A 21,460-nucleotide genomic window follows, 5' to 3' on the forward strand; every position below is an offset into this window, starting at 1 on the left:
CATGACATCAAATTAGGATGGTCCCCACAATGATACTTAATTGATCTTTGTCAAAGTCCATACAAAAACCCATCCTCCTTAAGTTAATGCTATACAGCAGGCCTGCTATACAGCATCTTCCACCGAAGCTGATGATTTGAGAAAACCTAAATTGTTTTACATTGGCATGCATCATACCTATTGTCACTGATAAAATCCACAATTTCCTGCTCCATTTTCAAAAGGATCATCCTGTCCCTGCAAGATAAACAAACATTTTAAAAGTGTAAATTTATCAAACAGGTATGTGTGTATTTCCTGTTTTGTGAAGAATAAGAGTAAGAAACACAGTCTCATAAACGAAATTAGTTCTAATTAAATCCAATATCAGAAAGTCCACATTCTGCTTACACTCTGTTACTCTGATATAGTTTTGGATATAGTATTAGGTGCATTCATGAACTAGCTGTAAGGGTTGAGCACACAAGACAAACCATACCATAACATCATTAGAATAAAGGTTGGTATGTCATATTGTTAAGCATATGACAACATAAGCCAATAGAAAGCCAAAAAAGGTAAATCCATTAACCCAACTCAAAGTCGGTGTGCCAATGGAAATGGGGTGCTATGGAACTAATAAATACAGGAGCTTAAGATCATTCAAAGTGAACACTATACAAACTCCTTTAACAGCAAATTCAATTGCATTAATACCAGCATGAACAAAATATCTAAGGTAAGGGGAATTTACTAAGGCAAGGTATATACTGGAGCTTCACTTTCTTACAGAACATAATGCACATTTCACAATGAACTAGGTTTCAGTTTTCCTGGGTCACATTGCTTCTCTGGTTAATGTTGTATTCTCAATTCTTCAAAAGTAAACATTTACCACTTACACAATTTTTGGTCAGAGTTTTACAGTTTCTTCTATTTAGTAATAGTTTTCTATAGAAGCTTCAGCTTTAGAATGACCTGCTAGAGTGTAACATAGACCAATGCAAACAGCAATTAGGTGGCATAGCATGTTTGACCGATTTTACTGAAACAAAATTCAAATATGACAAGAGCAGCCCATTTTAACATTAGGGAATCTGCTCGAAGGACAGTCTGGCATACAAGAAGAGACACTAGTGCAAATATAGGGACCTATTCACAATGGTGTTTTGGAGTACTTGAAGCAGTACTTCTGTAGCATTCTTTTGAGTACTCTTTGTGAATTGGCTCCAGAATATCTAATATGGGAATACAATGGGAGCATTTAGTGAACATGTATATACAATTAGTTCAAATAGAAAGGCCTGCAAACTGTTTGCACGTTTAATATTAGGGAATTGGATGTTTCAGGGTCTATTCACGAACCCATATAAGAGTATGTATAAGAGTACCTTTATATTACTACTTTATGCACTCATTAATGCTTCTGTGAATCATCCCCATTGGTTGTAGTTCCAGAAGGCCATCTACCATATTAGCTCCTCTATTAAATCCTGCCTCTATGTTAACTTACTCATTGCTGTGTAAAAGCATTCCTCTCAATCAACAGAAAAGAGACAAATGATCACTAAAGATGTACCATTTCTATTTCCCTACTATTACAACAGTAATTTACTGATGGTCAAAGGAGGAATGAACATAGTAAAGCATTCCGAATTACACAAATAAAAGTAATGTTATACATCTCAACACATCTGAAGGCATAGTTAGAGGTTAAAGTGAATGTCTGATGTTGGATGGCCCTGAGGTTTTTTTCCCACATTTCAACAAGTGTAGTTGTCATGTGTCAGGGGGTCCCTACCTGCCACGAGTCCGATATTGACCACTGTCCCTCTTCCTTTCCGCCTCGGCGATTGCAGGACGGCCAAGCTCCCTTTAAGGCAGCCTGGGCTTACCCGGAAGACAGAGCACCGTCAGTGACGTCATCCCCATTTCTCCAATCGGAGACAACAACGGCGTTGATAATGCGACATCTGGAGGAGAACGGCGCGAATGCAAGAGAGGAAGCAGCGTCTCAGGAGTTCGCCAGAAGACGGGAGGATACCGAAGCTGGGTTGACGTCCTCAGAGACAGGAGAAGGTCCAGCCACCAGGTCGCCGCAGGAGAAGCCGGGAGGCCAACGGAACCACGCTCCGCCCAGCCACACTTCAACAGGAGAAGTGTGGCACCGCAAGGTACGGGCGAAACTACGGGGAGTGTTTTTCACGGAGGGAGGGAGCGGGTAGAGGGCGGGTGGGTGGTCTCGGGACGGGAGTGACTGTGTGTAAGCACCATCACATTCACGGGTCGAAAGAGCACAGAACGGTTGTGGTCCCTGGTGATCCCCTTCACGTCCCCCCCCCCCCCTCATGCTATTACTTGTTATCGGCCACGCCAGTAACCCGGCGTATTCTTTCTTTTCCTTTTGGTGAGTGTCTACGAACTCTGAAGACCTCCGTTGGACCCGACACGGGGAGTTCCACAGAGAAAGAAGAGAAGCAGGCCGGAGACAGACTTCCTTTGTTGTCAGAGCTACGAGACTTTTATTTTGTTGTTTGACCTCGAACTTATCCAAATAAATCCAAACGATTGCACAGCAAATTCGTTTTGGCTGTACCTCCTTCTTCTTAAGACTCATAAGCCCCTACCCCACGACAATCCTTACAAGTGGTGTCAGAAGTGGGATTCTCGAGAACCGTCCTCTGATACAAGATGGAAACCCTACTACAACAAATGAAAGAGGGCCAGGACAAACTCGAGTGGGCAATTGGCCAAACTTCTACTCAAGCTGAAGCGGATCGCACGGCATTTACCAGTGCCATACAGGCTCAGTCAGATAACCTGTTGAAACTGGCCGAAGGTCAAAACCAACTCATGACGATATTGGGACAAGGCAGGACAAACGGCCCACCCCCAGGAACTGTAGTCCCTCTACAGAAGTTCACACCAGGAGACGACTCTTTGGCTTTCTTTCTAAATTTCGAGAGGGCTGCTAGGGCCAGTGCTTGGCCTGGCGATCGATGGCCTTTTTACCTCACCCCTCTGTTAACGGGAGAAGCACAATCCGCCTATCAGATGATCAATAAAGACGGCACCTCTGTTTACGCTGTAGTGAAGCAATACATCCTCGACCGTTTGGGTGTGGATGAAGAGACACACAGGCTCAAGTTCCGACAGGAACGTGGAACTCCAGGGGATCTTCCTAAGACTCTGTTCTATAAATTGAAAGCTGCTGCTGACCTTTGGCTGAAGCCACAGGATGGGATCATAGACGATGTGATGAACAAAATATATCTCGAGCAATTTCTTGAGGCGCTGCCCTACGGCACACAGCGTTGGTTGAAGCAACACGCAGGCCTGACTCTTGAACACGCCATTGAAATAGCCACTTCCTATGCCCGCGCCCCAGGGCGTCCCCCTATAAGAGAACCAGAGAAACCTATTAAACTTGTGCCAGGAAAAAACGAAAAGAAGTACGCAAAACCCCCGTTTGAGCCTCCACGGCCACGTATTCCCAAACCTGAGTTTCAACCCAAACCTGGTCCCCAATGCTATGACTGTGGTGAATGGGGTCATATAGCAAGGTTTTGCAGAAAAAAACCAAAGGAGAAAGACGAAGAACCATGGACGTCAGTTACGTTCCATATTCACTTCTGTTCGCGCAGGAGACAGGACCAGTCTTCTATGTGAATGTGACCATACATGGGAAAGTGGTTAGGGCATTACTGGATTCTGGGTGTAGGTATTCTGTAGTCCGACAGGAACTTGTCCCTTCCTCATGCCTAATGCCTGGGAAAACTGTACACATACGCTGCGTTCATGGGGACGTTAGGGAATATCCGCTAGCTACCATTAGCCTATGTACCGCTGCTGGCACTAGAACAGAAGTAGTGGTCGGAGTCATGGCTTCCCTGCCTGAACCCTTGATAATAGGAACGGGCAACCCCGGCTTTACCGCCCTTCTGTCTGATGCCTTACAAGCCGCCCCACGCAACGGTCTGCTTGTTCCCGAACCCTGGGCTAGGGATACCCATTTCAGAACTGCGCAGTTGAACGACGCCACTCTTACTAACGCTTGGCACATAGCCCGTTCAGGTCAGGGTCCTCTACAGAGGACATATCCCACCTTCATTGAAAAAAATGGGTTATTGTATAGGCTGGCTAAACCTGATGACGTTCCACAACTCTTAGTACCTGTTGCCTTCAGGGACCAGATACTCTTTTTTGCACACGCTCATTTACTGGCGGGGCATTCAGGAGCCGAAAAGACAGGGCAGGCCATCTTAAAGCATTTCTTTTGGCCCGGAGTATATGCACAAATACAACGCTATTGTCAGGAATGTCAAATATGTCAGCGAAGGAACCCCTATGTTCCCCCGCCGGTTCCTCTGAATCCGTTACCCATCATAGGGAAGCCGTTTGATAGGATTGGGATGGACCTCATAGGTCCATTACCTAAATCTGCGAGGGGACATTTGTATGCATTGGTCTTAGTGGACTATGCTACTCGTTACCCCAAGGCTTTCCCCCTCCGGGCAGCTACTTCTACATCCATTGCCCAAAAACTGGTTGAGGTCTTCTCTAGAATGGGCTTTCCTCGCGAAATCATCACAGATCAAGGAACACCATTCGTTTCACGCTTAATGGCCCAAGTGTGTAAACAACTACGAATCAGACAAATTAAAACCTCTGTCTACCATCCCCAGACGGATTGCTTAGTTGAGAGGTATAACGGTAGTCTAAAGCTCACCCTGAAGAAGCTTTTGTCTGGGGATGGCAAAAACTGGCATCAGTTATTGCCCTTGGCCCTTTTTGTTCTCCGGAGCCAAAAACAAGCTAGTCTAGGCACCTCTCCTTTTGAGTTGCTGTTTGGTCGTACTCCAAGAACACTTCTGGAGATTACAAAAGACAGTTGGGAAAAGGAGGGAGCCCACGAGGCGGAGGCCTTGTTGGATTACACACGACAACTCCAGGCTAGGCTTCATAAGCTGAGGACATTGGCCCATGATCATCTCGCCATAGCTCAGAGCAAACAAAAGACGTTTTATGACAAGGGAAAGAAATGGAGGGAACTGGATGTTGGTGACCGGGCTTTGGTGTTGTTGCCTTCCTCTACGCACAAACTCAGAAAAGAATGGCAAGGACCTTTTGAGGTTCTCCGAAAAGTCGGAAAAACCACCTACATCCTGCGTCTTAAGGGGAATAAGACGCAAATGTATCACATAAATCTGCTAAAGAAATGGCTGGGGAAACCCCCGCAAGCGGTACAAACCCTCACGACTGTCCCTCATACTGTTCTTGACACTCCTATTAACCCATACATAACGGAGGCACAACGAGAAAAAGTCTTGTCTCTTCTTCTCCGTTACACAGACGTCTTCTCTGACCAACCCGGAAGAACAAACATAGCGGTACATTCCATTCCTACTCCTCCCGGGACTGTAGTGAAACAAAAACCCTATAGGTTCCCTGAAGCCAGAAGACGGGCTTTTCAAGAGGAGATCAACCAGATGCTGCGTTCAGGAGTGATTGTACCCTCACACAGTAACTGGTGTTCTCCGGTAGTTCTTGTTCCCAAACCGGACGGTAGTATCCGTTTTTGCATAGACTTCAGAGCCGTCAATAAGGTCTCCAAGCAAGATGCCTATCCACTGCCTCGCGTGGACGAACTGCTGGAACGCCTTGGTGAAGCCCAGTATATCACACCTATTGATCTCACCAAGGGGTATTGGCAGATTCCGCTAAACCCAGCAGACCAAGAAAAAACAGCCTTCTCTACCCCCTCAGGGCACTATCAGTTCACCGTTCTTCCCTTCGGTCAGCACGGCGCCCCGGCCACCTTCCAAAGGGCAATGGACACAGTCTTGTCTTCCCACCAACAATACTCCTCTGCTTACTTGGACGACATTGTCGTCTATAGTAAAACCTGGGATGACCATAAAGAACACCTTGAGAAGGTCCTCACTAGTCTAAGGGCCACAGGGTTTCATATTAATGCCAAAAATACGTGAGTGGCCTTCAGAAAGGTGAAATATCTAGGATACGTTTTAGGTAATGGACTAATAGAACCACAGACAGAGAAAGTGAAGGCTATCCTAGAGGCCCCTTATCCCAAAACCAAAAGAGAGCTGAGAGCGTTCCTGGGCCTGGTGGGATACTACAGGAGGTTTATTCCACAGTTTGCAGACCTGGCCGGACCTCTCACAGACTTGTTAAAAAAATCTCAGTCATCTCCTAGACTACCAGCCCCTACTCCCAAAGAAACCAAGGCTTTTCAGGAACTGCAAACAGTCCTTACCACCTCGCCCATCTTGGTTTCTCCGAACTACACAAAACCCTTCATTCTCCAGACCGATGCCTCCGGGGTGGGTATTGGGGCGGTCCTTTCCCAGGAGGACTCAGACGGGTTGGAAAGACCGGTTCTCTTTATCAGCCGTAAATTGTTCCCCAGAGAACTGGCTTACTCCACCATAGAAAAGGAATGTTTGGCTGTCCGCTGGAGTGTGGACAAACGCAGGTACTATCTGGAAGGAAGACCTTTTGTTTTGTATACGGACCATGCTCCACTGACATGGCTGCAACGGAACCGTGGACACAACGACCGTATCCTCAGGTGGTTTTTGGCTCTGCAACCCTTCCAAATCGAGGTCCGTCATCGCAAGGGTCTGGAACAGGGGAACGCTGACTTTCTGTCCCGGTTTCCTCTTTCCCCCGATCCGGGAAATCCTGGGGGAGGGATGTGTCAGGGGGTCCCTACCTGCCACGAGTCCGATATTGACCACTGTCCCTCTTCATTTCCGCCTTTGCGAGTGCAGGACGGCCACGCTCCCTTTAAGGCAGCCTGGGCTTACCCGGAAGACAGAGCACCGTCAGTGACGTCATCCCCATCTCTCCAATCGGAGACAACGACGACGCTGATAACGCAACATCTGGAGGAGAACGGCGCGAATGCAAGAGAGGAAGCAGCGTCTCAGGAGTTCGCCAGAAGACGGGAGGATACCGAAGCTGGGTTGCCGTCCTCAGAGACAGGAGAAGGTCCAGCCACCAGGTTGCCGCAGGAGAAGCCGGGAGGCCAACAAAACCACGCTCCGCCCAGCCACACTTCAACAGGAGAAGTGTGGCACCGCAAGGTACGGGCGAAACTACGGGGAGTGTTTTTCACGGAGGGAGGGAGCGGGTAGAGGGCGGCTGGGTGGTCACGGGACGGGAGTGACTGTGTGTAATCACATTCACGGGTCGAAAGAGCACAGAATGGTTGTGGTCCCTGGTGATCCCCTTCACGTCCTTTCTCCCCCCCCCCTCATGCCATTACTTGTTATCGGCCACGCCAGTAACCCGGCGTATTCTTTCTTTTCCTTTTGGTGAGTGTCTACGAACTCTGAAGACCTCCGTTGGACCCGACACGGGGAGTTCCACAGAGAAAGAAGAGAAGCAGGCCGGAGACAGACTTCCTTTGTTGTCAGAGCTACGAGACTTTTATTTTGTTGTTTGACCTCGAACTTATCCAAATAAATCCAAACGATTGCACAGCAAGTTCGTTTTGGCTGTACCTCCTTCTTCTTAAGACTCATAAGCCCCCACCCCACGACAATCCTTACATCATTTGAGCAATTAGTATTTGAGGAGAACTACCAAAGTTCTATGTTCCCACCCTCCGGGATGCCTATTGTCCGTAGTTTACACTGAGGTATATTTTTTAATGGATAGGTGTGTTCATATGCTTAAAACCTCAACATTGTCATTTCTAGAAAGAGTGACTGATTCTTATCTCATGGTCTTCATATGCAAGCTTTGTTGGACAGTTATCATCTCACTTTTCATTTCAGGTTACTCTCCAGGATTCACCCACTTCTCTGAAAATATTCTACATTCTACATTAGCGAAAAAGAGTTTAAATTCAGGTAAGTAGTGCTTGCAAAATGAAGCAATAGACCAGAATGCAGTATGTAATGTCATGCCAATGTGATCCACTGTAATTGAAATGTCTGGGTTGAACTTCTGGGCTGTGCATTGGACTCCACTGTACGGATGTGCCTTATAAATTATGACTATCATAAATCAATCGCAGATCCTACAGAAGTGGCATCATTATTTCGTAACCTTCCATCAAATGTATGGCTCAAATTGGGGCATTCAAATTGTATTGCCAGAAGCAGCAATTTCAGGCAGATTTCCAAAGCATAGTTACTGACATTTGCCATAATCAGCGCTCATCCATTTAAAATAGACAACAATACAACTTGTTCCTTTATGGGAGGTCTATGTTAAGAAAGATGAAGCATTCTATGTTCCACGAGAGTGAAGCAAGTAGTTTCCATCAGTTCAATGGAGATTGCTATTTGGTTAAACAGAAAGAGACATGCCAAAGGAGAGGCTGTTCTATTAGTTACATGAAACATATTAAGAGGAATTTAGATAACCACTTACCTAGGGTTATTCTTTAAAGTGTTTATCAGAAATTCATGCAAGTCTATTCCAGTGGAGTCTGTATATTCCTGGCTGCAATCTAATGAAAAACCAATGCAAAGTGTACTTCAAGAAAAAGCATTTCAATCGAACAACAAAACTTCCTCATATTCTTATATTTAAAAACAACATTGTAAAACGGTATCATCTTTTTTATTGGGTTGTAATTATATTGCTCTTTGTGATTGTCTGTTCTGCAACATCTTTTTAGTAGATGTGTCATCTCCCAGTGAGTCACCAGTCACCCAAATTATCCTCTGTACTTTGGTACAGTACTAACAAAATGTTTAACCAAGCCTCTCACTGCACACATTTCACATTTACTCTAATGTTCCTACTAGCTATACCTGTCCAATCACATCACAAGTTTGCCCATCAACCCTCATTAAACATACTACACCCTCTTACTACAACATATATACTTGTCTTAACTTGATACTATAAAACCAACCAAGTTGTATGTAATTCACAATCTATTCGACCTTTATCTAGCAGTACTACCTCCCTACTATATCTGTAGTTTCCTAACTAGTCCTCTAACTTCCATGCATTCAAATAATTTTAAGCTTGCCATTAGAACTGTCACTGTACACAAATCTTTACGGGCTGATATCTTCATGCTATCAACATGCATGCTTTATCGAAATTATCTCTAAAACAAACCAGAAACTATGTCTAACCATTAAGACTTTAGGAGATAAAAAACTGAGACTGTAAGAGCATAAGCTTTAATTCATACTGCAAAGACATCATCTAGTCAACGCTCCATTTGGACTTGAAGTAACTGACGTCTGACAGCAAGACTAAACAAAGATATCCCAGAGGTAGGGATCCACTACGGCTTTAGTGTCTTGCTAGTGGGCCTCCAACCAATGACTCAATTTCTACTTTGTAAATTACTTTAGTGTGTAGTGAATGGGATTCTATCTGGATGTTGGGTAAAATTATTTTTCAAATGTAAGATGTTTAATTCTTTAATCATGTTCACACATGTTTTAGCTTATTAGCCTACAATCCTGCAACCTCACAATCATCTTTATATTCTACGATTCTATCTAGGTTGTTCAAGTGTCCGTTAGAGTTTTTCTGCCTTTGCTGTACTTAATTACTACATTCTTGTTACTATTAAACATGTTATAATTTTTGGGACTTGAATTGCGACAAACGTAATTTATTGTAAATAAAATGTATTTGTCCCTCGGCAATTCTGATTAATGGCAGGTTGGGCGACATCTGGATTCTCTGAAATTGACCAGAACCCTTTTCAAAAATTACTTCTATGCGTTCATGATTATGAACACTTTAAATTATGTATCCCATTACAATACAGATCACAACAGTCTGATGTCTACAGGTCTTTAGAAAACTAATATGTGTGCTTTCTATGGATAAAAATTGGAACAAATCTTTCCAAAATCTATTTTCACCAAAATAAATTAATGCAAAATAATGTAGCAGAAAATGGCCTTCATTTTCATTCTTTATGGAGAAAGTTTCTATCACTTCTATATCGATGAAATAACATTAACAAATCTTTTATGAATTAAGTCTAATTCTAACAAGTATTAAACAGCAATGTCAAATAATAACAAATTTTACTAAGCCATCTGGATTTTTTTTTAAACATGCTGGCTTAAATTGATTACACCCCTATGGATGTAATTAGACCCATAATTTCCAGTAAACAAAGCATGAACTAATGATTTTTGTGAAACATTTCATACAATAAAAAATTATATATATTTGTACAAAATTTGGTCTGGTGACCATCAACAGCAATTGATTATTAATATGTTAAAAGACTTCGTATAATAGGAATGGACTGCAATCCTGTTCTATAGTGTGAAATAGGTGGGTGAGATACTTTGAATTTAGCACTCTGCCCAATACTTTCCAGAATATTTTTACACAGATTATTTAAGAGGTAAATAGGAGGAACAATGAGCCTAGCTCATGTACCTAAATAAAAAGCTCATCAAAATATTTCCAACATGCCTGTCCTGATTGAAAATTGTCAAGGATGGCTTGGAATGGCAGATCAAGTGGGCATTATTATGCTTTCATCCCATGTACCATGCTGCAGTAAGAAAAGGGGCCTGATCCCAGAAGGCCACAAGCTCTTTACCACTCAGGATGAGAGGTCCCGTTTTCAAGGACATATTAAGGGTAAGCATAAACTTAGGTACATCATTACTAATGGCATACGCAGGAGAGGAAAACAAAGCAAGCATTAGGCATTTTTCTATGCCATTTCATATTGTGTTATACCCTGTAGTAGTCCTGATGTATCACGCCTAGTTGGAGGAACATATAGAAAAGTCCAGCAGCAACACTAAGTGAATGATTGAGACAGCTGATTCTGTGTCCACCATGTGCCTGGCAAAGACAACTTCCAGAGAATGTTTTCATGGTCATTCTGTATGTGCTGTGAGCTCAGTCAGAATATGTTAAGCAAGAAAATATATTATTTGTGAATGTGGCCTCACACAATAAGACTTAATTGTTCACACCCTATTTGCAAAAACGGTTTTGTGATTGTGGTTTTATGATTGTGTTTCTACATTTGTGGAATATCATTGCTGTACACATCACAATAGTGCACCTATAGGATTGATAGATGACCCCTGGTACTTGGACACCACCATTTCCAGTCCATGGATTTTCTTTACGAAATTACAGCATTGTGTAACCTCTACATTTGCTTCATTTAACGTAATTAGACATACACACCCAATAATAATGATTTCTATAAGAACAGGCCAGTCCTTGAAAAAATGTGTTACAGTGTCATGAAGCCATGCGAGCAGGCTCATACAATATGACACGACTATAAGTAAAGAACAGATAGCTGTGGTGCTCAAGGACAGCAAGGTAATCACGACTGCAACAGGTCATGCTTAAGAAATACAAAAAGAACATGCATTATCCTAGTCACCTTGAACCAAGTGGGACGGTGGCTAACTCCTACATTTATTGGGCATGAAAAGCAAGTCTAGAACAACTCTTACATTGTACAGAGCCCTAATGATGCAAACTATTGATGTAATTTCAGACACTTTCGAAAATAATTTTGCAATTTTTATCTAGGCCCTTAAAATGAGTTAAAGGATGGAAGAATTGCAGAACTACAATGTTTAACCAGTTAGGGTGCTTCCCATGAAAACAGGGATTAGGTTCATATGTGATCGTGTTTGTAAGTATAAAAATGCTGATTAATAGTTTATTTATTTATTTATTTAATAATGAAATTTGTTAAGTGCAAGGCAAATGCCCGAAGGCGTCTCTGCGTTCATCTATGTAGTTATGTAAGTGAGGAAATATGCAGTAAAAATGTGTAGGTGCTTGTGCTCTCCTTTAAATGTGTGTGCGTCAATTGTGAATCCCAAAGGCCAGTGACTCTCTCTTCATGTTGCCAGTAATTCTGGGACATTGTTGATGCGCTGGTTACCGGATAGCCCTTTGTCTCAGTAGTCGTGGCTGTAGGGCTGGCAGAGATTGCCAATGGCCATCTAGGATTAAGAGCTGTCTGTTGATAGCTATATTGTAGAGCAGTGGTTCCCAAACTGGGGTCCGCGGACATTCCCAGGGGGTCCACAGGCAGAAGTCTTAAAAGCACTGCAAAGCTCCTTTTGAAATCAGCAGTTTTTGGGCAGCAGTAAAAGTGTCAAGATAACTCCTGTGATTAATGTACCTGCTGGAGAGAGGGGGTGTTGTCCAGTGGCAGCTTTGACTCATCTAAGGAAGCAAAGATGGTTAATATGCCTGCTGCCAAGAATGTCTACCATGAATTCTTTTTAAAAATAGTATTTTGTTTTGTGCATATCTCAGTGGGTTCCTGCTTTTGCCACAGAGATTATTTTGTTATTGTGCAGTTCACAAGTTCCAATCGTAATCTAGCGCAGTGAGCTATGAACTCCCATCAAAGGGACTACAAGTTCGTTTTTTTCCCAGTTTTTCATTACCCCGATGATGCTAAAAAGGTTTATTTGGGTAGAAATAAATCCTTATTATTAAAGTCAATGCTAACCCCTGTGTTATGTTCTGAATCCTGAGTTTGTGCATCTCCAGGCCAAGCATTGTTAAGAAATGAAAAGTTAGTCGCGAGATGCAGCACCAACCTTCCCGTTAAGATTTTTTGATTTTTGCAAATATTTTTATATAAAAATACTAACATATTTAGTAATTCAAGTCTAGTCTTTGTTTGATGTGCGCATGTGTGTGTTTCTTTTTTTCGAATTACAGTTTTAATGTTTGCCATTTAAATCATTGCTTGAGGGTCCCCAGCTTCCAATAGTGGCTCAATGGGGGACCTCAGGAGTGAAAACTTTAGGAACCACTGTTGTAGAACATAAGGGATGTCACCCACCTAGCTTCTATAAATCCCTTAATGCAAGCAAACGGTTTCCTGTTTATGCACCCCAGCGGATTGCTCAATAGTGTGTCATGAAAGATGTGTGTATTGTTGAATCTTATCAGTGCTTTGGTGACTGGTTGTGAAAATAATTCATAACTCATTTCTAGAACTGATATTCACTATCACAAGAAGCTCGAAGTCAGAAATCCTGAGTGGTTATTACTGTGTGTCTTTGTGACCTGTTACTCACCTAGCAAGACACCAAACAGATGGCTTTGCATCTCTCGAAAGCCTGTTCTGGTACCCACTATGTCAGCATCATACCATGATCCTTGAAAACATTTAGAAAATGATCGGAGGCTTGGATGTGCATCACAATCTAAGTGATGCTAACGCTTGTATATACTGTTCTAACATTTTAAAAAGGGATGGATTTTAGGAATCTTGATGTTTGAGGTGCACACAATCAAAACATCTGTGGGGAAAAGGCACACTTGTCTTTTATAAGTCACTGAGATTGCCTTATTTCATGTGGTGTGTGCAGAAAGGCATTTCAGAATGCCACATCATTGATATGCGTGTACGACTTCCTAGATTGCCTTCCTGGTGGGTAGTTGTGATAGGGTCAGTGTGCCCCCAGTTTCTCCCCCGAAAGAAACAACGAGTATACTGCTGTAGCTTGAATACTATGATACAGTTTGTATTTTTGTGTGTTACATCCTCATATTGGGTCTCAGGGGTTTACACATATATTTGATGACCTCCTCTGCTCCTAATTTCTAGTCTGTGTCTGTGTGGCAGGATAATTGGCATTTTTATGAAGTCAAGGCTGTGAACATCGGACTCGTCGATAGCAAACAGCTTCCCGTGTTTGGAAAGGAGTTTTTTTATTGTTATCATTCAGCCTACTGATGGGCATGTATTGGGCATGTGTCTTATCGTGCAGTGATTGCAATGTCCTGGTGTATTAACCGCTTCAGCGCGGCGCAGATTCCTGCGCTGTGCTGAACGTTCCATTGAGCCAATGGAACGATGACGGAACGGTTCTGTCATGAGCACAGCTCAACCGTCGCTCATGACGGAACCGTTCTGTCATAACCATGGAAGGGGTTAAGAGGGGTGCTGTCTTTACTCCTTGCCAGTTCGGTTTCATAATGTTTTGCATAAAATACATGATTGGTTGCAGGGAACAGGTCCTAAAAAAAGAAGTGGGGGGTTGCTGTCACCGGAAGTGACGTCACGACAGCAAGTGAAGTCACGAAAGGTGGCTTGTACCATCGGGCTCATTGCCTCCCCCTGCTCACCCCTTAGATGCGATTGCATCTAAAAAGCCAGCACGTCTGCAGCGTGCTGTGAGCTCCGCTCTCGTCCCAGAGAGGCCAAAGAGCGAAGTCCAGCTTTTTGGCAGGGGGGACGGCGTCCACCCGGTAAAATAAGTGGGGGGACGCCGTCCACCCGCGTGGTACCCCGACTCGAGCCCTGATTGGTTGGCACGTGCTTTGTGTGGAGTTGTTCTTTTTTCCCGTAATCTGCATTTCTGGTATCTTCTATTTTGTTTTTAAGAGTTTAGTAGACAGATTTCTTCCTCAACCTCCCTACAGGGTTAACCAAAAAGGATGCAGTAGCTACATGCAAATATATTTTGCATCGTCACTGTTAGGCCTACGTTTGAGTTGCTCGACCTGATATTCACTTTGTTTTCTTAATCTAACAGTTCTTTTCTGGATTTACAATGAATTGTACTTTCGTTTAGCAAATAAATTAAAACCAAAATGCACGACCTTTTTGATCTGACTAAAATGCAAATATTTTTTTTAAAAAGTGACACTACCTTATGTCCCCATTTTATGAACATTTTGGGGCTTATTTACAGGCCCCGTGCGCTGCCGGTGCGTCACTTTTAATATGGGGGAAATGACGCACCGGAAGCGCAGGTGGCTTGTAAATTAGTTCCTTTCCGCATTTCACCACGTTATTTACTCTTTTACGAACCTTTTCAGAAGCTCTTTTAAAAAGTATTTGCATAAAATATGCGCGTACAGGATGAGGCATCGAGAGAAGTAAGTGCTCGCGTCCTTGCGATAATTAATGTTCTTGAAGCTGGCAGTAACCGCCATTTGCAGCACCTCTCGTGCCTCCGCCACGAGGTGTTTCTTTCGTTTCCGCCACGTGACACGTGCGCAGTGTTTTACTTGCGGCAAGGTTATCGGGATTTCACAGTGCTTTCCTTTCACTGTCTCTCCTCATATTATTATTACGAGGTAATTCCCTGCGGTTTCAAAGCGCAAATTAGCAGTCTCAGACTTTTGCTTAAACAGGTAAACCGAATACGATTTACCATTTGTGCCATATTGTGCTAAATGTCGGGTGGCCTATTAACTGAAAATATGGAACAATTTTATCCCCAACTCTATCGTTAAGTAGCCTGTACTGATGTTTAAATGAGGCAGAAATAAAGCTGAATTGGATTGGAAAAATTAAATTCAATAGAATTATCCGGGATAATTGTGCCCAGATAAGGCTGACAGAAGGTCAAACAGCATTGAAGGCAACTAACGAGAAGTACTCTTCTCGTGCATCGATATGTCTGAGGTAGACTGATGAGTTTTCACTGGAGCTAATAATGTGATACTGGAGGGAAGGATACCGAAAAATCTTGATGCATGTGAAGCGCAGCCAAAGGGTAAATCGCTGAATGTGGAACACAGGTCTAAACCAGAAAGTCATGTTACATGGAATGGAGCATATCCGTGAGAAAGTCAAGGAACAGAGAATAGGCTGTCCCAAACTGAAGGTCACTTTTATGATTTGAGAGGGTTGTTTGTGGAAGCATGCTGCTAGTACCTCATATTGCTCAACAAAATTGATGAATTTATGGTTTTATATGCATTTTTATCTGTTACTGTTATTATAGCTCTCGATGATTTGTTAAAGAAGAGCATTTTCTGCATATTTTCTTTATGTGGAACTATTAGGAGCTTCAAATCATAATAAAACATTGGAATATGAATGTGGAAGCATGCCATCAAATTTCAATGTGCAGCTAGGTTTTTACTTTGTGGTGGACACTTTGATCTCAGCTAGATACCTGGTCCTGTGCAAGTGCATTCAGGGGCAAATGGTTTTGCACTTTGCCAATAGTATATTTTACTGCAACTAAATTATAATGTGAGGACAGGCAAATGTGTGATATAAGCTAATGCCTACAGGTCATCACATTATCCTCGATTAACATATTTTGCTGGCGGCATTAGAAAATGCAAGTTTTAATCCTCAAAAGATACATTTATAATGAGAAAAGTCAGATTATTCTAAAGAAGACACATGGTGTTATATAAAACAATATTTCATGTAGTCAATATTGTGGTGTGCTCCAAAGTTCTCACAGACGGAAGCCAGTGGATGCCACTCTCTTGCATTAAGTGATGTTTCCATGACGGAGATGCTCACACAAATACACTGCGGTTTCAATCCAGATCTGCTGAGTTAATGATAGATACATGCCTTTCAAATAGTTGTTAGCCTGTTCATGCCATTGGAATTGAGAATGGTATGCACTACTTTTCTTAAAAGATCGAGTAGTTCACCAGTTTCTCCCATTAGGAAACCAACACGAATGTGCCACTAGTTTCCACTGACTACTTTTGTAAGGATGCTATCAATTCCCTATAAAGGGTGAGCACTATAAAATCAAACCTAACATTTTCAGAGATACAACATCTCTTTACCGAACAGAGTTATTTTGCACAAGATTCCTTGGCAAGACTGATTAAAACTTTCAGAATAAGATGAGTTTATTCTCAGGCAAACGTCCTGAAATTAGAAAAACTAAGCTGACACAAAGTATTGACCATATTGGAATCATATCTCAAGATTCTATCGTTTAAAAGCATTGTCTCATGAAATATATATGAATATATAGGCCTCAAACATGTCTTATTTCACTGGAAGTGCTTCTTCACTGGATCACCCTTACTCTGACATCCTTAAGTGTGCCAAAAAAACGGACTTCCAGTTAGCAGGTTCCAGGGCCTTGGCCACATCTTTGACTTTCAGCGACATCAGCCCATTTGCAGAATATATTTATCATCCTTAACTACTATCATCTCGAGTATTAATTAAGCCAATCTGCGAACACCAGACATCAGGTTTTCTCTGGACATTGACTACAGCCATCCACTGCTTGAAGGAACTTTACCCCAAAGACCAGAATTGGAATAATCCACCATAAAATAATGCATGAAACCTCAAACTTGGTGCATTATGTTTTAGTATTTACTTCAAACACATTTTTTTCACCCCTGGATGTCGCCACTGTAAACATCCCCAAGTTCTATCTCAGAATGTTGGTACTTCATCTGTACAGTAAATGTTCACAACTTTCGAGAAGTTGTGAGAACTTTCAACTGTAAACAGATTAAGTACAATGATACATTTCTTCATCTGTCCACCCCTACATGATGTATTAGCTAGATCCCTTCTTGGTACACCCAAACTCTTGAACCCTGACCCCAAAAATTATTTAATAATGATGCGTAATTTATTTATATTTATTTATTTTTTTTATTTATAAAAGCATTTGTAAAGCGCGAAACGAAGGCCCGTGGGCATCTCGGCGCTAAGTAACTGCAATGTTTAGCCAGCAAGGGGGGACTGAGGTTCATTGGTTAAAAAGCCAGGTTTTAAGGTTTTTGCGGAAAGACCACAGAAAAGTACTGGTCTTGATGGAATGGGGCAATGTGTTCCACAATTTTGGAGCGGCTACGAGAAATCTTCTGTCACCCCAGTTGACAGATTTAGTTCGGGGGACCACCAGTTCCAAGGAGCTGGAGGAACGCAGTGTTCTGGACGGGCAGTAAGGGGTTAGGTTCTGAGTGAAGAACACTGGTCCGGCATTGTGTAAAGCCTTGTATACTAAACACAGGGATTTAAACTTAATCCTTTTCTTCACCGGCAGCCAGTGAAGTTGTCTTATGGTGGGTGAAACCGGTTGGTATTTGGGGATTCGCCCTAGGAGCCTGGCGGCCGCGTTCTGGATAGCCTGCATTTTCGATAACACTCTCTCCTGGGCACCTAGAAACAGAGCGTTACAATAATCTAGGGTGGAGAGTACCAGGGAGCTTATCAATGTTTTAACAGTGTTTTCAGGTAGAAAGGGCAGAATTTTCTTAATGATCCTTAATTTAAAGAAGGCAGAAGAGGATATCTGGTTGGCATGTGGTAAAAAGTTCAGACGGTTGTCGAACACGACTCCCAGGTTCCTCACTTTGTTAACCGGGTCTGGGGGCTGGCCCATAGGTGAAGGCCACCAAAGGGGGGACCACTCCGGGGAGAGATTGCCAAAAATTACAACTTCCGATTTGTCGGTGTTTAATTTCAGACAGTTGTGTGCCATCCAATTCCCGATAGCCACCATGCCCTGGTTGAACAAGTTGGCTTTCTGAGGCCCGTCATTTTTGACGGCGAGGACCAATTGAGTGTCGTCAGCGTATGACGTGAGGCTCATCCCGTGTGCCCTGATGACATTGGCAAGGTCCGACACATAAATGTTAAAAAGTGTCGGACTAAGGGATGAGCCTTGGGGGACTCCACATGGTAATGACAGGGGGGAGGATTCAAAAGGTCCTACAGTGACGACCTGGGTCCTATTGGCCAGGAAGGAAGCAAGAAGATTTTTAGCATTGCCTCGAATGCCTAGGCTCTCGACACGGTCGACCAAGGTGGTATGGTCGACCGTGTCGAAGGCCGCTGAAAGATCCAATAGTATCAGGACAGCAGTGCCTCCCGCATCCCGGATGGATCTGATGTCGTCCGCCGCTTTGACCAAGGCCGTCTCAGTTCCATGGAACCGGCGGAAGCCAAACTGCGATTCGTCCAGGCATTTGTTTTCCTCGATAAAGGAGGAGAGTTGGGCGTTCATGATTTTTTCCACTATTTTCGCTAATAGTGGGAGACTGGCGATGGGGCGGTAACTTTTAAGTTCTTCTTTATCAAGGGTAGGTTTTTTGAGAAGCGGTTTTATCAAAGTTTTCTTCAGTGTCTCGGGATAAATACCGGTGCTAAACATAGAATTGCAGATATCGGTTATGGTCGGGAGAACTGCATCCATGATTGGCCGCAGGACCTTCAAGGGACAGGGTCCAGGGCCGAGCCCGATTTAATGGAGGATACAATGTTTAGCACCTGCGAACAAGTTACCTCTCTAAACTGAGGGAAGATTGGTCCCTCAAGTTGAGTTGATGGCCTGTGGGCAGGGATTACATTATTGGCAATCATTTTATTCTTTCATAATCTTTGCTGAGTTCCTAGAATTAATATTTTAGAGGGCCTATGTCAAATTTTCTACTGGGCAACAACAGCTATTTACAGTCAGGTAGTGGAAGGTTTGCTTTCTATTTATCCCCTAGCATTTCATTGATCATGTGTTAAGATGTTGTTTAGATTTTATAAAAAATTCTATTGGCAGGAAATTAAGTTCCTAGTTTTAAATATTTTGCATTGTGATTTTTGTTTACCGCACCCCTTAACACCTCTTCTTGGGTTCAGTTGTGAGCCAGGGATGTCTCAGAGAGCATTTACTCATTATCAGAGCTTGAATATCAAGTATTGTGTAGAGCAATGTGCTTTTACTTCTCCTTTCACTTCTGACTGTCCGGTGAGTTTCTCTGAATGGTGATAACAGAAATCCTCTTTAGGAAGACCACTTCCAGTGGGGGCAGCGAAAAGAATCTCAGTTTAGCAGTAGACTTTCATATCTTATACAAATTTTCCTTTTCAACAAGGATGCTGAAATGTAACTGTAAAAATAAAAATCGTAAAGATGCTTTTCTTCAGAAAAAGTTGTCTTGGGTTCTCTGAATACATTAAATCTTATGCTCCATACTATCCAATGGGGACAAAGGTGGAAAAGCACAGTAGGTGTTTAAGAAGGGGGGAGATATTCATGTCATAAAATGGAGTGTGGTGTGCTTCAGAGTGCTGATGTCTAAAGCTGGACTATATAAGGAAGAGAGTCAAGGAAATCACATGCTGAAGGGAGAATGTAGGAATACTTTTGTTGAATTGGAAAGGTTATCAAGGTACTGCTGGGTCACAAGTCATCAGAGTGATTTATAAAGGGGTGGTACAGCATGAAGCTGATGAATAACGTTTTAATAACGATTTAAATATCAGGGTGCTGACATAACAGGAAATAATTGTGTGTTGAAGGTAGAAGAAAGTATTAGTGTGCTTAATAGTTGTATTATCGTGGCAAAGAAGATGGTTTATCATGATACTGATAAAGGATAAGAGTGAAGGTTGTAGGCATCATATGGGAGATCATATCTGAAACCACTGAAAATGTCAATACAGTTCCACAATACCATAGTTGTTCCCATTTAAACTGATATAGCCACCATTGACATTGGATAATGTTCAGAGGAGAATTAGAAATGGATTATTGATTTTCTAATAACTTTGGTACAGTTTAACAAATCAGCATGACATCTAGCATCCTCTTTGAGGGTCCACCTCAGTTCTTTTTGTTCATTTTCTGTTTATTGATCAATAGGAAAAGAGGGCCCAATTCACAAATGTAATCTGAGACAAAATCCCAATTTTACGACTTTCGGTATTCACAAAGGGCCTTTATGAGTACTAAAGTTAGGATTCCCATCTTTATTACTCCTAAATGCCCTTTGTGAATACCGAAAGTCATACATTTAGGACTTGGTCTCTGATGACTTTTGTGAATCAGGCCCAGAGTTAGCAAGAATTACCTGAAAGACTCATTTCCATTTTAAGACCCATATAATTTACTGTTCTTTGGTATTGCAAAAACTGCTGCCTGCAATTATGCAAAATGGGTCATAAGGATATAACTTCCTTCTTGATAGGCCCATTTGGGGTTTTGTGTAAATCTGATTGGTAGGTTTTGGAGGTTTGTGTCACAAAAAAAGTGTATTCAGACTTCAAGAAGTTAATCTTTTTTATTTGAAATGTTAGGTCCAAGAATTATCCACAAATGTGGGGGAAAAAATTAAGATAAAAATTCACAAATACATGAATCTGATTGGATGAAGGAGCATTTACTTCTGCCGAACAATTTATTAACTGTGGATTTAGGAAGGATCTGTGGATCTGAGTGATCTGAATTTCTTTCTAGTTGCTTAACCCCTTCGATGCTGGCCCGTTTCCGCCGCTGTGCGGTAAACAAACGAACAGGGCGGGGCCGTGACGAAGCCCAGCCGTCATCCGCACAGAGCGCCACGGAGCGTGACGGCTGGGGTTCGTCACCAGCATGGAAGGGGTTAAACATTTTTTTGCAGCACCTAGTGTGTGATGTGAGAGATTATTGTTCATTGGTAGAACCTTCTTTGGAGAAAACCAATTTGGGGGTGGTTCGAAGTATGAGAGGGCGTTGTCATAAAAAGATACAGCCATTCCAAATGGGGGAAGATCATCAAGATTAGACAATGCCATTCAGTTTAAAAAATAAAAATTTTGTGTTCTGGTATCCACAGATCGAAATGCAAAACAGTGGATCCCACAGAGTCCAGATCACACGGCAGGTTCCATTACTTTTTGTTTAAATCCCGAAACTTAAATAGCTCCAGGTGGTAAAAAAACAACAGAAATATAGGAAATGTAGCTGACCAAATTGGGCACTGATGCACAGACTGGGCTCAGGGCACAGTTGTA

General features: G+C 42.5%; 1 protein-coding gene across 6 annotated transcripts in view; it reads right to left on the reverse strand.

Moving 5' to 3' along the window:
* ARPP21 (cAMP regulated phosphoprotein 21) overlaps window positions 1–21,460 on the reverse strand; it is a 344,186-nt gene that overhangs the window by 292,532 nt on the left and 30,194 nt on the right. For all 6 annotated transcript variants that reach the window (XM_078688292.1, XM_078688289.1, XM_078688294.1 and 3 more), the window contains exons 7-8: window positions 8,386–8,464; window positions 178–237 (exon numbers count right to left, since the gene is read on the reverse strand). In XM_078688292.1, coding sequence (XP_078544418.1) covers window positions 178–237; window positions 8,386–8,464 — 139 coding nt within the window. The remainder of the gene's footprint in view (window positions 1–177; window positions 238–8,385; window positions 8,465–21,460) is intronic.

The sequence above is a fragment of the Lissotriton helveticus genome, chromosome 4_1 (genome assembly GCF_964261635.1).
Source record: "Lissotriton helveticus chromosome 4_1, aLisHel1.1, whole genome shotgun sequence".
Taxonomy (NCBI): Eukaryota; Metazoa; Chordata; class Amphibia; order Caudata; family Salamandridae; genus Lissotriton; species Lissotriton helveticus.